Genomic DNA, 16,979 nt, shown 5'->3' with positions numbered 1-16,979 from the left:
TAGCTCCATACTTCATTGGTAGACTTCCGAGGGCCTTGACATTTAAAACGAGACATGGAGAACTTTGAAAAAGCACTGGTAGTTTGTTTACAAGACGATTTATACAGACAGTACCTTAAGGAATTTTACCATTCAACGCCATCTTGAATTTAGGTCACGATAAGTCGAGCTAGTACGAATTAACAGGGATCAGATTCCAAAAATAATTCAGTGGAAATGCATGGATTCAGTTGCTTCCAGTAGCAGCAACTGGAATCCATGCATTTTTACGGAATTATTTTTATATCACACCTGAATCAACAGGTGAACATGTTCGTTGAACCTGCAACACTCAACTAAGTCAGAGTAGGCTATTACAGTGCCAAGGTCTCCAAATATCAGGGTTCCCATTTACACGGACTAAACCCTTTCCATGACTTTTCAATGACCTTGAATGACATTTCAATGACTTGACGGCCTACAAATACAAATTTGCTTAGCCACTTGTGAAAACTGACAAGATTGAATACAAAAAATGTTTTTCTCCCAAACAATTGTACTGTATGAAGGAAACGATCAATTATGTGAGTTGATGTTCATTTAAGGGGTGCCACTAGACCTAAAAACCTCAAAGTATTACATATTCATTGAAGTGTTTATTCATGCAGGCTATATTGAACATCATCAGAGGCTTAGCTGGTCTAGTAATACTGTGATTCTTGTTTTGCACGCCAATAGACTATACTGCTCCATGCATAAAGTGTACGGATGGGCTATGCACTGCTAGCCTGACGTTAGCCAGGCTAATGCACTGCATGGTTTGAGCGTGATGCGTGCATTTCTCTGCTTAAATTTTGCGCTGCTCCTTTCATTTATGTTGCTTTGACTTTGCGGATTGGACAACATTCCTTTCTTTTCCTGTTATTATCTAAATACAATTTTGCTGATAAATACAAGAACTAGTTGACCCAGAACTTCAGTTCTGCAGTTCGGTACTGGGGCACGTGCCCCATTAAAGGGGTGGGGTCTAACAAAGCGTATGCATCCTAGATTTGACAAAATGAAATTTCATGACTTTTAATGAATTTACCTAATTCCATGATTTCTCTTTGCCTGGGATTTCCAATTCCATGACTTCCAGGTTCTCCATGACCATGAGAACCCTCAAATATGCAGTCTCAACAGTTGAGGCGCATAATCAATACAAATGTTCGAAGGAATAAACAAACACACTTCAATTTAAATTATTATTTTTTTAATTCCACTTACATGAAATTACATAATTTCCCTCCAAATAACATGTATGCTTGGGTGTTTCCGTATGAAAAATTCCAAAGACATGAAACAAAGCTAGCCAGCCCAACAGCAAACGCCCTCTCTTACTATCTGCAACTTCTATCAGCAAATTCCAAATATCAAAGGAAATAAAAGGCAGTTTATAAAATTAAACAGTAAAACAAAACTTAATTGGGGCAGTAATTGGATTAAGCACATAGGGGCTTATCACTGCTCCGACTGTACAGCACTGTGAACAGTTCTACCACGCTATGGCCCACTAGGCTCTCTCTTTGTTCTTAGTTCAACCATACCTCGTAATTGATTGAGCCATTTGAAAAAGTTTTTGTTTTTCCTTAATATTATTATTTGCAAGCCACCCAAGATGGCAAATATGAAGAAAGGGAAAAAAAAAAAAAAAATGTGAGCAAGTGACCGTAAATGGAATGTAACCTTTTTCTCTCCTTTTTTGTTTTGTTTGCCCTCTGCCAAGCGCTATTGTGATACAGTATGTGCTTTTTCAGAGGGAGGGGCAGGAGAAGGAGGGGCGCACATCGCATTTGACCTCTAACCTCCCGGTGCCAGGCCAACCCACTGCCGCTGTCCTGAACTGTTTTCCCCTGTGGCTGATAGTGGTAGGGCTTCGGTCAACCCGTCGGCCCACAGAGAGGGAGAGAGAAAGGGGGGGGGGGGGGAGGGGGGGGGGGGCAGCTCCGGGTCTTGGGCAGTGACGACGATGGCACCAAGGGCAGCAGGAGCTGGCAGTGCGCTGGATGGGTTCCCCACAACCCTCACACGCCGAAAACCCCTTTTGTGCCCACACACTTTCACTCCTCCTGCTGCCCAAGTCTGGAGCTCCCAACACGCACCCTCTCTGTTGCACGCGTGCGCGCACATCCATGCACACACAGCCAGGTTCAAGAGCTAAAAAGCCCCTCCCCTCCCCTCCCCTTCCGTTTGCGACCCCACCCTTCCACCCCACCCTCGTATCCTCCCACCCCACACCCTCCCCACGGACACACAGACCCCAGAGGGAAAAGCCCACAATGACTAGAAAAGTAGGGAACAGAGAAGAGGCAAAGGAGGGGGGTAGAGCGCTAAGAGAGACTGAAGCTGGACAATGAGGTGGTCTCAGTGTTGATGGTGCGCCAGGACGACGATGACGACGACGATGACGACAGGTTCAGGGGGCGTAAGGAGGAGGACGAAGGGGGTTGGAGTGCGAGGGTAGGTGGGATGGGGTTAGGGTTAGGGTTCGGGTTGAGGTGGGGTGGGGGGTTGGTCCGTCATGGGACAGGTTGAGATTCAGTTTTCTCGGCCCTCCTCAGTGTCCTCGCCGTCTCCCTGGTTGTCTGAGGTCCACAGCTGGTTGGGGGACGAGAGAAAAGCAGACGGGGGACGAGTGAGAGGCAGCCAATCAAAGCACAGAGCACGCTTTCCTGCCAGCCTGTTGCCGTCAACAAAGACTCACATCTAAATGAACAATGCTTAATCTAAGCCTAATCCTCATTAAGAGGCAGATCATCTATGAATAAACACATACCACAAGATCGAATCAAGATATGCCAGAAATACCAGGGAGTTTAGTGCCTGTGTATCACACACTTTTACAGGTATTTCATGTTTTTTGTCCCACGTGAACACTAGCAGTGGCAAACGTCTCCCAGAGACCGTAGGGTACACTCGGGAGTCTCGTACTCACTGTGAGGTTGTCTCGCAGTAGCTGCATGATCAACGTGCTGTCTTTGTACGACTCCTCGTTCAGCGAGTCGAGCTCTGCGATGGCCTCGTCAAAAGCCTGGAGAACAGACACAAAAAAGGAGATGAGGTGCCATGATGAGGTGCCAACGCTTCACATTTCTCACACTCTGGCCGCAAGGTTTCTCTGTTGTCCTCTCTCCTCTCTTTGTATCTGTCTCTCCCTCTTGCCCTCTACACATCTCTGCCTCTCCCTCTTGCCCTCTACACATCTCTGCCCTCTACACATCTCTGCCTCTCCCTCTTGCCATCTACATATCTCTGCCTCTCCCTCTTGCCCTCTACACATCTCTGCCTCTCCCCCTTGCCCTCTACACATCTCTGCCTCTCCCTCTTGCCCTCTACACATCTCTGCCTCTCTAGCTGTCTCTGGTTGTCTGTCTCTCGCACTCTCTCCATCTTTGTCTCTCACTCGCTGACTGTCTCTGTCTCTGACACTCTATATAGGTAATGAGACATGCATGCAGCTTTCTGAGCAATGTTGCTGGGCAACCACATATCCACGTCCAAGTTCTCATTGGATAAACATGATAATTTGTCTATTGAAGTAGTCCAGGAACAACAAATGCCCAATATTAGTGGAAACATGCCAGAACAACAATAATCTGGAGCGTTGCCCAGCCACATTGCCTTGTTCATCATTAGCTTGTGACTGTCTGTCTCTCTTGCTACCTTTTCTTCATGTCATGTCTCATCTTCTCGTAACAGAGAAGGTCCGCACACTTGCTTTCCGTTTATTTTATTTGAGTACAATCTCCAACACACATGACAAGTCTGATGAAGAGCCGTTCCCAAACTCAAATGTCCTCTTCTCTTCTCCCCTTTCACTTTCTATTAGTGTTTGTGCTTTACGGGTGACTGAACTGGCAGAACAAGGTGGTAACAACACGGCTGTGTTTACATTGACCTGGGTAAATATAAATACGCATGTATGAAGTGAAAACTATCTCCGTCCACAATATTGTTTTTGTATGGTTTTCCAAATGTTTTGCTCCCACACAAACACATCAGAATGCTATAGAAGTGTTTGTTGTTAGTGGTGCCTGGAACAGAAACTCTTGTCAGTGTCATGACAACCATACGTCGGTTTCTGAAACTCTGTTAAACAGAGAAACACTTAAGTGTATACAGCTCAGATAATTAGAGACCACATTTTTAAGAGCACATTTTTCTGATGTCATCCTACAGTTGCTGAATGACATTCGAATGAGTTGACGGTCATATTCATAATTAAGAGACCACTGCAAATTTGAATATGACCGTCAAGTCACTCGAATGTCACTCAGCGACCGTAGGATGACATCAGAACAATGTGCAGTGGTCTCTTTTTTTCCAGACCTACGATCACAGGGAGCTATTGATCAAAAAGATATATCTACAACTCATGTTACTTCTGATAAAGACATGCTAAATCAATACATGTAAATCTTTGTCTGTCTATTATGGAGGTTATCCTCGTACCGTCTTGGCCAGTTTGCAGGCCTGCTCGGGCGAGTTGAGGATCTCGTAGTAGAAGACGGAGAAGTTGAGGGCCAAGCCCAGGCGGATGGGGTGGGTTGGCTGCATCTCTGTCTTGCTGATGTCAAACGCGTCCTTGTAGGCCTCCTGCGAGTTGGAGATGATGGCTGGGGGACAACAGACAGACATAGCAGAGGAGGTTAACACAAAAGCTAGTCCCTTTTCACACCAGGGTTTCCGTTGTCCGGTAATTACCGGACTTTGACCGGGAAAATGTTATAAAGTTCAACTAATTTAAATCTCTCAAGTCACCATGTCTGTTGAAAATAATTCCCACCAAACACTTTAGTAAATATGTGCTAAAACAAACGTTTTACACTACCCTTCTATTTTGAATGAATATTCATTTTTGTTTGAAAGTTATAGGCTTGCCTACATGGGGAATTAAATAGTCTAACCTAGTATTAAAGGAGAATTCCGGTGTGATATTGACTTAGTGTGTTGAAACATGATACCGAGTGTGAACGTATGTCTCATAGCTCATCACGGGTTGTCCCCTGAAGTCAGAAATCTGGCGCTAGTTAGCCGATGCTACCAACAGGTTTTCGATGGGGGTGCCTCGGGCATCAGCCTAGCCACGCAAATAAATCACTGTTTTACACCATTTACGAGGCTCAAAGTTGCTCCACACTTCATTGGTAGACTTCCGAGGGCCCTGACATTTAAAACGAGACATTGAGAACTTTGAAAAAGCACTAGTAGTTTATTTAAAAGACGATTTATACAGACAGTACCTTCAGGAAGTTTACCGTTCGCCCGCCATCTTGAATTTAGTCACGATAAATTCGGCGGCAGTCTGAATGAACAGGTATGATAAGGGATCAGATTCCAAAAAGAATTCAGTGGAAATGCATGGATTCCAGTTGGAATCCATGCATTTCCACTGAATTATGAGACTATGAGACATACGTTCACACTAAGTATCATGTTTCAACACACTTTAGGTCAATATCACACCGGAATTCTCTTTTAAAGCATGCACACTAACCAGGGTTCCAACACCTTGGTTAAGATGAAATTCAAGGACCTTTCAAGGACTTTCTAGGCCCAATATCCTCAAATTCAAGGACCTAATGTGTCGATAAATTTCAAGTGCGAGCATGGTTACCTCAACAGACCATGGATACCTTGTTGCAGTTTTCTTCTATTTTTGGTCATATGACAGATGTGGTAGCCACAGCATATTCTGTGTTTTAGCTATGAACACATACAATGGCTCGTTTAAAGGTGAGACTTTTAAGCTGTCGGTGGGTGCAAACCCGTGTATTTCTACTGCGCCTCTGTTCCTGAGAAATCCCAAGCTAAACAGTGGCTAGTTTTTCATCAAAATCGCTTTTTTTTTTCTAGAAATGGAGATATAACGTCTTTCATGAAATATGAAGTGTTGCCTGTTACTTACTTGTGTAAACTTCCCGGGAAGTGATCAGCGAGACCTGGCGAGACTGCCACCTAGTGATAGACCCACGAAAATGGCCTGGTTTTGACCTGACGTGTATGAGTCACTGATTCGACCCAAAGCGGCAACCGAGTTATGATAAAATGTCCAGATAAAATGTCAGATTGTGCGTTTTCATGAGTTTTCGATCGTCATATATTTCATTTCCATTAATCACAGAGTTCCCAAAATCACATATAAGGTGTGTTAGAGTGTCTAGTTTCGTAATTTTAAAAAAAGCTAAAAACGTAGTATTACGTTTTTGGCACTCAATGAGTTAAATTATATTTGGGCAAGCACTACACGGGGGAAAACACGCAGAAATCACGCTGGCCGTGTAGTTCTAACCAACGTAAATCAGGCATACGCATAGAGGATATCGACAGAAGTGGTGGCGAAATAATGGAAACATGTTAATAAGCGGACGGAACTGTATGGCATTTTTTCCACAAAAAGAAATTCAAGGACTTTTTAGGACCTCCATTTATTTATGCCCGTTTTCAAAAACTGTCAAGGGCCTTGATTTTTTTTTTTTTCAGATTCACAAACTTTCAAGGATTTTCAAGGACCCGTGGGAACCCTGACTAACGTTAAGAATAAACATAAGCTGAAATAATATTTGGCTATAGCCTAACGAATAAGGGGGAGCGCAGCAAAGTCGCAAGGCGCTCATTGCAAGTTTGACTTTAATTTGGCAGCTGCCTATTTCACTGCAAGTTGATTTGCTAAGGTTTTTTTCTGATTCATTTTATCAGGGAATATGTAGGCCTTGGTCTAAAGCTGAAGGGAAGTAGGCTTGCATTGAGTAGCCTTTTCAAGCCCAAAGCTGTTTATTTTCGGGTTATACACTCGAATAATGCGTTTCTTTATTTTAGCCTATTTGAAAAATGGCCTAATCATGCTGTAAATTGTGCCTTACGTCATTCCTTATATACCCTGCCTATTGTTGTTTTAAGGTCATTATAAACAGATAGGCCTAATACTTGACCGGCATTTCACCAAATTGTCTGGGAAATTAAAACCTTGTCCCTCATGCAGACCGGCACCAATTTTTTCTAGCAGAAATGCTGTTCCACACATCGGTGAATGAAGCATGTGAATTTCCAATTTAACCAACAGGTCAACCACAGACAATACAGACAGAATACCAATAAACCATCATACGGCTTCATTCAGAACTTAAGCAATGGCTGGAAACTGAACATTTGTGTGAACCATGAACTGACAGTTCAAGGGTGGGTGTGTGAAAGAGAATGTAGGGTGTAGGACACTACTGACAAAACGAGAGAGAGAGAGAGAGAAATCATGTCTTCTCTTTCCTCTCTCCGGGGGAACAATGGCCTGTCTGTTCCACACAAAAGGGCCTCTGCCGGTTGGAACTTCCTCTAGTCTGTGAGCTGCCTGTGAGCTTCCTCCTGCCATTGTTCCTCCTCATGCCAAACAAGGCCACATGGCACACTGCAGCCCGCTCCCATCTCCACAGCTTTGCAGCCTCCAGCCAACAGCCCAACACACGCAGAGGGGGGGTGGGGGTGGGCATGAATAGCCACTTGCCAGAAGCCCTCTCAGTTGAAGCCTGTTTACACACCACAACTTCAGGGGTCTGAGTTCATTTACTCAGACTTAAAATTACAAATAGTTAGTGTCCAAAGGCTCTTAATTTAATAGAGGGACATTTTAAATTCTGATAAAATGGCAAGGAAGTTGTCTTACAGACCAGCGCAAAAGCTAAATACAGACACCAGTACATTTACATTTATTCATTTAGCAGAGACTATTGTCCAAAGTGACTTGCATATGTCAACTATATTACATTTTTCCTGGAGCAACTTGTGGTTAAGTGCCTTGCTCAAGTGCACAATGGTGGAAGCCGGGAATTGAACCCAAAACTTTCAGGCTACTACACGCCAACCCAGCTCCTTAACCACTGCACTACCACCGCCCCATGGTATATGTTAAGGCCTGGGATATACTTGGTCTTTGACAAAGTCTTTATGTACACACCTGGCTCCGTTGTGAACGAAGCCTTGCTTCAGTTTGTTGCCAGTTTCTAGAGGTCTCAGGAGAATTCAGACCTGCAATTGTAAATTAAGCCGGCCCTGCAAGCCTATGTACGACCATGTACTGCGCCTACACGATCGCCCCTAACGCTCATGTGAATATTGATTCTCGTGTACGTGTGAGGATGTGCACGACTAATGCACCAAATGGCTGCCACGCGTATCCTGTGGCCTTGATGCGTACGCATTGTTAAAAGCAGGTACAGCCTTCTTAAGCATGTTGCTTATTAGTGAGCACTGTCTCGGTGGCTACCAAAGCACCCCACCCCACCGTTAGGTTTCCACCTCTGAGCGCAAGTGGGCTGGGCCGGGGCTTGGCACTTATAGAGCCGGGAGGGAGTTCCATTTGGCTCAGAAGCCCGGTGCAGACTCACGGGCAGGGCGTGGTTTACAGTCAATGTGTGTGTGTATTAGTGTCAGTGCTTACACACTTACACGTATGTAAGAGAAGGCACAGGCCTACACCTGCTACTACTGTGCACACAAAAATGACCGCGCACACACACACACACACACACACAGAAAACCCACATCCGGCCACCACACCTCGCTTGAATTAGGCACAGGAAGCCAGCTTACAAGCTTCTTCCTGTCGCTCGACCCTCAGAACGAACGACTCACTGACCACCTACTCTCAGGATGCAGGGGGCCGGACAGGTCCAGACTTGTGCAGCACAAAGGTGGTAACACATACGTACACACTCAATATCTTTCTCACACTCACACATATCTGTAATCACCTCACTATCTGAATGTTATTTCACAATTTGGTTGTTTAGAGAGGTAATTCTGTGCTGTTAAAGATTTGAGTTGTCTAACATGTTTCTGTGGGCACACATGCATTTATGTATGTGTGTGTGTGTGTGTTCATGTGGAGGGGCCGGCTGGGTGAGTCACCGGCAGCGTGAAAAGTTTTATGAATGGGACCACAAATAGCACCACATCCCCGCAGAGCTGAATGGCTGCTTGCTCACTTCCTCTCTGGGAGGCTGGCTCTGTGTCCGAACAGGAACCCTGGGCTCCTCTCTCCGACCAGAGGGACCGCCGCTGGGGGAAGCACGAGACCCCACTGACCTCACGCCGGGGCAAAAACAACAGCAGGACGTCCACAGCACCGGAAAGGACGTGCATGTGTGAATAACGAGAAGAGGAAGCAGGTCTGTGTGTCTGTGTGTGTGTTTATCCGCAAGACACATGTGATAAACATGTGATAAAGTCCAGAGACATCTGTCAAAAGGAGTCCTCACTTTGTTAAGCCCCCTCTTCCTTCACTGTGTGCATGTATAACTCATATCAGATGGGGAAATTATTTGCAGCGACCCACCACAATATCAACATTGACAACCACACAACGTATTTCTATGTTGTACTATTTAAATTAGATGAAATCCTTTCATTGTAGACCTACGTGCACCTTTGCGCAGCGCCTCTCTCTCTGTGTGTGTGTGTGTGTGTGTGTGTGTGTGTGCACGCGCGTGATTGATTGATTGTTTGTTTGTTTGTTTGTTTGTTTGTTTGTTTGTTTGTTTGTCCCTCCCACTTTATATGAACCTGCCCCTCCTATGCATGCACGTTTAAAGAAATCATGAACAAACATTGTTGTTGGTATAGAAGACAACTGGCTAAATCGTGATTAAATTCAGTTAGCATCATAACCACGCTGCGCAATTTTATAAAATAAACTGCTGCATTTAAGCTCAGCTAACTCAGCTAAGTTCTTATCACAACGTAGTCAATAGTGAAGATGAAACTCTTCAATTTAGTTATGTGCAAGCATATAAGAAGCTGTATCTCTAAGCTAACGTTAGAATACTGTTGGGTTGTCGAGGTTAGCACGCTATAACGTTACAGCTACTTGTCAATATCAACTACTCGTGCAGGCCAAGTTTATGGACCCCCCCTTTTTTGAACTACCACCACAAATAGAATTCCATTCTGTGGGAAACACATGTGTGACAAAATAAAGGGAAGTAGAGTCTGTTTGTTTACTTAGTGTTTACTTATTTAATACATGCTGGTGTGGTGTGTGTGTGTGTGTGTGTGTGTGTGTGAGAGAGAGAGTGAACTCACAGGCCTTCTCCTCGCCCACAGCCACCTCTGCCAGGTAACGGTAGTAATCCCCCTTCATCTTCAGGTAGAAGACTTTACTCTCGGCGGGAGTGGCCTTGGGGATGAGGTACTTGTCCAGCAGGTCCTGCAAATAGAGCACAGAGAGCCTGTGAGTGTGTGCAAGAGTGTGTGTGTGTGTGTGTGTGTGAGCAAGAGACAAAGAGTGTGAGTGTGAATGAGTGAATGTGAGAGTGAGGGAATATGGTTGAAAGAGTGAGAAGGAAGGAGGAAGTCAGCAAATCAGTTAGAAAAACAAACAGAGCCACGCCTGTTGCTTTCAGCCGGGTCACTGACAAGGGTAGGGCGTGGGTTGCCATGGCGTCTGCGGCGGGGGAGGATCTACGCAGTGCCTGTGACTGAACTCCAACAGCACGGACACCAACACTGCTGAGGAGAGCCAATCAGAGGCGCTCAAGGAGCAGGCTTGCGGAGGAAAAAAATAAAAAATACTTGTGTCCTTGTGAAAAGGGACTGTGTCAGGTGTCACACACACACACAAACACACACACACAAAAACATCAAGAGCCTTCTAAGGCTTGTCTGAGGCTACCAGCAACAAAGACCCTGTGGCATCCCACCTCAGATTCTCAGAGAAAGAGAGTGACAGACCAAAGAAAGAAAGACATGGAGATGGGGGGTGGATGGATGGATAGGGAGTGAGAGAAAATGCACCAGAGCACAAGCTGGCACATGGGAAGTAGGTCAATGCACACGCTCACTTGCTCGCTCCCCTCTCTCCTGCGCACATACGCATGCTCCCCTCGCTCCTCTCATTTGCAGCTCCACGGCACAGTGGGACCCGGCCGACGAGCAGGCCACGCCGCCAGCGCTGCAGGGGGGTGGGGGGGCACTCTCCGATGCCCTTGCCACCGCCACAGAGGTATTACATCACACCTGCCTGCAGACCATCTGACCCAGTGCACACGCGTTTCCACCAACCCAGATCCAGCACTGGAGCAGACCGAAAAGGCCGCCGCGACGAGCGTGCGCGCGCACACACACACACAGTTCCCAGTCCATGAACCAGGACAGACAAGAGAAGGGAAAAAAAAAAAAACGGACTGGTACCAGCCAAGGAACACAACTGGAATCACATCCAGATGGGAAAAAACAGGTGTCACTGAAACTGAGAGATGACCATACAGCTCTGAGCAGTGGGGACATCTTCAGTGGGCGTGGAACTCAACTAGCTGGTGCTGACAAACACACACACACACACACAGACACACATACACTCATCCTTGTGATTCAAATCACACCCTGGCCCCTATGGTGATGTCACCCATCCCAGGGCGCCTGAGGCTGAGAACACATGCTCTAGAGACCCTGCCCCCCCCCCGGCCCAACCCAGCTTCTGACAGGCCGATGAGGTGTGTGAGTATATGTGTGCTGAAGGACAAGCTGTTACTGAGCAAGAAGTGGTGAGCAAGTGTGGAGTCACCGGTGGACTGGCTGCATTCCCTTCCCTCTACTGCAGAGCGCATCTGATGGCTGGTCTCACGCTCACCGTTTCTTTCTTGCTTGCTCACACACGCCCTCACACACACACTTTCCACTTCCCTCTACAGGGGTATCAGAATCAGAGTAAGTCTTGAAATGGGACTTGGGCCACCGTGGAGCCTATCTGACAATGGCCTCTTTCCCCGACACCGTGCACGAGCAGGATTACACAACAGCACTGTGTGAGTGTACCCCACACCAACTAGGTTTCAACAAGAGAGGCACACAAACAAATACTCCATCCCGAGTGGCCATTGTTTGAGTTCCCCCATTCACCCCACATCCATGAAACATTAGCTTCTTGTCTGTTCCTCTTAGTCACTCGCTCCCACTTCTGGCCTTTTATTGTGGATTTGATGGGACTCATAGCCTGAAACATGTAACTCTTTCAGTGTTTTTTGATTTTCCTCAGGCCTGTGTTGAGCACACAGACTTTGCCCATTTGGATAGCGCGGAGCTCCACACTCTGCCCCGTAGTGGAACCAGCCTGGTGGCACTGGCAAGGGCGGGCAGGCAGGCGGGCGTGCGGGGGAGGATGCCAGAGGGGCGAGGGAGCTGCTCCTCCTCCTCCTCTTCTTTGTGAGGAAGCAGCTGGCTGAATTTCTGGACTGAGTCACCCTGTGGGTGAGTCCTCTGCTCCGGCGCCAACTCCACTGCCAGTACAGCCCTCGTTCCCAAGCCTGGTTACCTCCCGCCTCCACTTCCTGGCTCTGAGGACTCATGCGATGGGGCAATGGAAGACTGACGCACTACTGAGAAACGCACCGCCTATTAGACTGTGTCCAGCGAGTGAGTGCCCTCGACACAAACGCATCGCGTCTCCATCCCAGTTGGACCATACGTATAATTAGGGTGTGAACATCAAATCTGCCGGTATCACTCTGGTGAGAAGACATTATGTAGTCCCATAAATAAAGCTGCTATTTAATAATCACTAAGGAAAGATTGCCTCCTTTTTCGCTACCCCAGCCGGTAGCTACGCACTGGCCAGTAACACAGTACATTATGGGTGACACGGCGAAAAGGTACTACGCTGATGACATCAACGGAGGAGGAGGCGGGACACATCATCTACCATTGCTCAAAGGCACTATTCAGAGAGTTCACACGAGGTCATTGGTTTCACCGCTCTCCGCCAGTCCTGTGGCAAATCCGAGCTTTGTGCACTAGAGCCAGAGCCAGTCACCTGCAACACCTATCCCCAAATGAGGACACCTGGGTGTGTGTGTGTGTGTGTGTGTGTGTATGTATAACTAATGGGATCAGGGCGACAGTAATGAGCTGGGTCCAAGTAGGGCCCTGCTCACGCTGGGTAATTAGAGCAAACAGAGGAGATACTGATCTGGATTACTGTCAGCCAGCCTTCAGCAGACACACGCCGCAAACGCTCATGAGAGGTTTATAAGGTTACCCCTGCAATGTGAGTACATCAGCAACGCAGCACTACAGCGCTACTCAACTCAACGAGTGCGCAGTATCTGGAGGACCCCCTTCACACCTGTCTACCACCCCCTCCTCCCCCCTCCTCAATCTAGCAGTCATACTCACTAGCACATCAGTGCAGATGTCCTTCAGCTCCTTCTCAATCTTTTCCCGGTACTCTTTGGCCATTTGCTGCTTCTTGTCGCTGCCTTCAGTCTTTTGCTCGATGCTGGAGACCACCCTCCATGAGGAACGCCGGGCGCCCACCACGTTCTTGTAGGCCACCGACAGCAGGTTGCGCTCCTCGTTGGACAACTCGTTGCCCTCCTCCGTCACGGCCTTCATGGCGGCCGCCATGTCATCGTAGCGCTCCGCCTGCTCAGCCAACTTGGCCTTCTGTACCAACTCGCTCTTGTCCATGGCTGCACACGACTAAAGTCACACACAAACACACACAAAACAGTTAACAGAGCTGTCAACTGGTACTGCCAGATGTAGGCTACCATTGCACAGGTTCATGAAGTAGGCTACACTTTTGTAGTTCAGGCCTGGAATTCATTAATTTGTCATCCAAACTACAGCCTAAAAATACACAAAACAGTACAGCAAGGTCGTTAAACTACTGTTAATTTTTCTGCAGCTATAACCTTTTGATTTTGTTCTCATCACTAAGGATATCTAGACATCAAATTACTTTTCAAAATCGAAAGTGAAGGTGAAACCACTCAGTGTTTAACACATGCCAATGAATGACTCAGTTTGAGGATTTGGGTTAGGACACAGAGGACTGGATGTGTGTGGGTATTCCGGGGACACTTTGCACAGCAGAAGAGATGATAGCTGTAGTTTATTGATGGATCATAAACGTGTTGAAGTGTTGCATACCCTACTATAACATAACCGCACAATTATCACTTTCAAGTAAAATCATGTAGGCTAGCTGACAAAGAAATCCAACTAAACCAAATGATCGGGCCGATGACGAGACTTTGGGGGTCACACACAAACGAACATTAAATGAATAAAATATTCTGCCATTAGCATACAAAACACAAAATATATATATAGCGTCTAATTGTCGGTGTGATCCCCATTCCTACTACACGCAAACTTTAAGAAGATACCAAAATCTCTAAAATGACAGCAGGAGCGGGCTTGCTTGCTCAGTCCGTTTCGTCCACGAGTGTGCCAGGGGTGGCACTACCGTGCTATGAAAAATGCGGATGTGTTCTTATTCCCCACCACACCCCATTCAGCTAACCAGCGACGTAACCTGGCGAACAGACGTAGACAAATCGCTGAAGCTTGACATTATTGCTTCAGAAACAAACTATGCTAGCCTGTTACTACATCGTTATTTGCTTTAACGTTAGCCAACAAAGCAAAAGAGCAATTTGCTGGCAAGTCCTCTCGCTGATCCACATGGCTGCGTTAGCATTACACACTACGATGCACCCAATGAGTGTCTAACGTTAACGTTTAACTTGGGCTAGTGATTTAAGATGCGCTCGGATACATTTACGGTATTTCTAGCAAGGCAAGAAACATCTGAATAACCTTGTACGTTCTAAAAAGTAACGTTTGACAAAAAACATCTCCGGCTAATGTTAGGCGAATTATTACGCTAACGTTAAGTTGCACCTTTCGCACACAAAAGCAATGTTATAGATCATGAGCTAGCATCTCAGAAGCAGTCTTGCCAAAAATATTTATTCCAGACACTGAACATTTTTCGAGTGAGGTGGGTTGACTTGCGATTCGGGTAGGTTTTCTATCGCTTGGTTTGTATAGTTGTAAAACCAGACAGCTAACGTACTATTGTTTGACCCACCCCATGTAGGATACGGCTAACCGTTAACGTTAGCTAGCTAACTGACAAGTTCACAAGGCCCCGAATTAACGTTAACACCACTCAAATTCGTTATCTGATTATCCGCTTTCAGCCAGACAAATAATTTACATATTTAACGTTAGCCTGAAGTCAGAATGTCTGGAATATTAATTTGGTAAAATAACGTTGAGCTAGCTGCACTAGCTCTCAGTTTACGGCGAGGGCTGTCAAAGCAATAACGTAACGTTATCGACAGGTCTGGAGAAGCAGCTAAACGTGTAACGTCAACAAAATGTCACCATGTTAACGACATTAGTATGATGATATAGGGATTTTTAGAGGTAAATATAAGAAAGTAATCTTGTTTGATGGTTCTATACAGCTTAACTACTTTTAACCTCGCATCAAGCAGGCTGAACTAATAATTTTAACGTTACATCTCCGCGTCTGTAGTTACGAGGAACCCACCCATTGTAGTATGCAATGGAAATCCACAGCAGTTTGCTAACAAGCAAAATTGTGCCTAACATTAACGTTAGTGCTACCGTCAGTCAAACGAAAAAATACCGACCATCCAACTGTATATTAGTTTAGCTAACATTGCTTATTTAAAAGCAATACAAATCAGCAAGATGGTAGGTTAACGTTACTCCCTGAAGCCAGCTAGCGGGCTGGTCTTGGTGATGTTACATAATAATGTTGGTCGTAACGTTAAATGGTGAATCGAACATTTATGAAAAAATTAACATATCCGACTGCCATATTAGCTAGCTAAGCATCAACCTTGGAACCCTGAACTGACATGGATATCATTTGTTACATGGTTTTCTGGGAAATCTGGTCAGCTTGCCAACACCAAGCAAAGTGATGAAAGATCCTTCAATATTAAGATGGGTGACCACAGACTAGCCACTCGCTATCTGGTCATCATTCCTTTATTGTTCTCCCATAATATTAGCTAGCCTGCAAACGCTAGTGAGATAGCTAGTATCGGCCCCATTGACTTAAAAATTACCATGGTTAACTATTAATTTCCAATGAACGATATCTAAAAACATAACGCAACATTTCGGTGTAATAGCTCAGTTATGAAATTAAGGAAAAATCAACTTCCTCTTACCTGAGAGTAGGGAATACTAGTGTTCCTGGTCCGGCTGGCTAACTACGGTCCACAGCTGATCCTCACAAGCGCTCTCAGGCTAATCCACGGGGTTTCCCTCCAATCACACAGGCCCCTGGAGCAGGGACAGGGCAGGGCCAGATGACGTCAAAGGTTACCAAGGCAACCACCTTACGATGTGCGCGGTGATTGCACGAAAATTACTCCAGACTTCCATTCTGAGAATTTTCCCTCCAGTTCTTCAGCACTGATTTCCTCTTGGTGTCATGTCTGAATCATCGACCGACGGTCCATGTCCACCAGCCGTAGAGGCTGGTTACGTGTCATCTTTCTCCTGTGCATATATAGAGGTCACAGAGTGACACAGTCCAAGTGCAAAATCTTTTGAAGCTTAGCCTACACTGAAGAGTATGGGCTTTGTCATGCAATGGGACATTCCTTTTGAAATAATTGTCACCCTTACATAAACATACCCTTATGCCCCCCCTCAGATACGGGGACATTTTGGTGATCCCTGCAGTGAGTGTGAAATGTTAAACCTTCATACAGAAAGAACAGACTAGAACATTGCAGGGCTGATCCAAGAGATGAGCTATTTCTGTGCGCTTCCAGTTCATTTCCATTGGGGAAAGCAGTGTTATTTTCTACATGGGCCTCATGCTCTCTTCTCACATAGGAAGTCAGTAACCTACTTTTGGCAGAATTGCAGACACTTGTGTTATAATTTACATTGAGTGAAGTAAGGGCATATTATCTTATTAAAGATAGTGAATGGGTATATCTAGGGAGTTTTGAAATCCCTGGATGAGCTGAGGTATCCGTAAGGGTGGGGGTAGGACAGGTGTTGAGTGACTAGTAGTGAAACAGGTTTTTTTTTATTCTTCAGCAGATGCCGCGCCCTCCAAATGTGAGAGTTGTCATTCACTGAGATAATACATTGTCAGCTCACAGCAAGTGAGACACTTTCTGGGA

The 16,979-nt window shown here is 45.8% G+C and overlaps 1 protein-coding gene across 1 annotated transcript; it reads right to left on the bottom strand.

The window, feature by feature from the left end:
• Window positions 1-1,217: 1,217 nt before the first annotated feature.
• ywhabl (tyrosine 3-monooxygenase/tryptophan 5-monooxygenase activation protein, beta polypeptide like) lies at window positions 1,218-16,130 on the bottom strand. The gene is made up of 6 exons (XM_048261594.1): window positions 16,008-16,130; window positions 13,183-13,488; window positions 10,096-10,219; window positions 4,474-4,637; window positions 2,957-3,052; window positions 1,218-2,619 (listed from the first exon to the last, which is right to left on the bottom strand). The coding sequence occupies exons 2-6, from the start codon at window positions 13,474-13,476 to the stop codon at window positions 2,560-2,562; spliced, it is 738 nt and encodes a 245-aa protein (XP_048117551.1). The 5' UTR covers window positions 13,477-13,488; window positions 16,008-16,130; the 3' UTR covers window positions 1,218-2,559.
• Between the last annotated feature and the right edge of the window lie 849 nt (window positions 16,131-16,979).

Source organism: Alosa alosa, chromosome 13 (assembly GCF_017589495.1).
Source record: "Alosa alosa isolate M-15738 ecotype Scorff River chromosome 13, AALO_Geno_1.1, whole genome shotgun sequence".
Taxonomy (NCBI): Eukaryota; Metazoa; Chordata; class Actinopteri; order Clupeiformes; family Clupeidae; genus Alosa; species Alosa alosa.
Note: the sequence above shows the minus strand (reverse complement) of the source record. Positions and strands in the feature narration are given on the sequence as shown.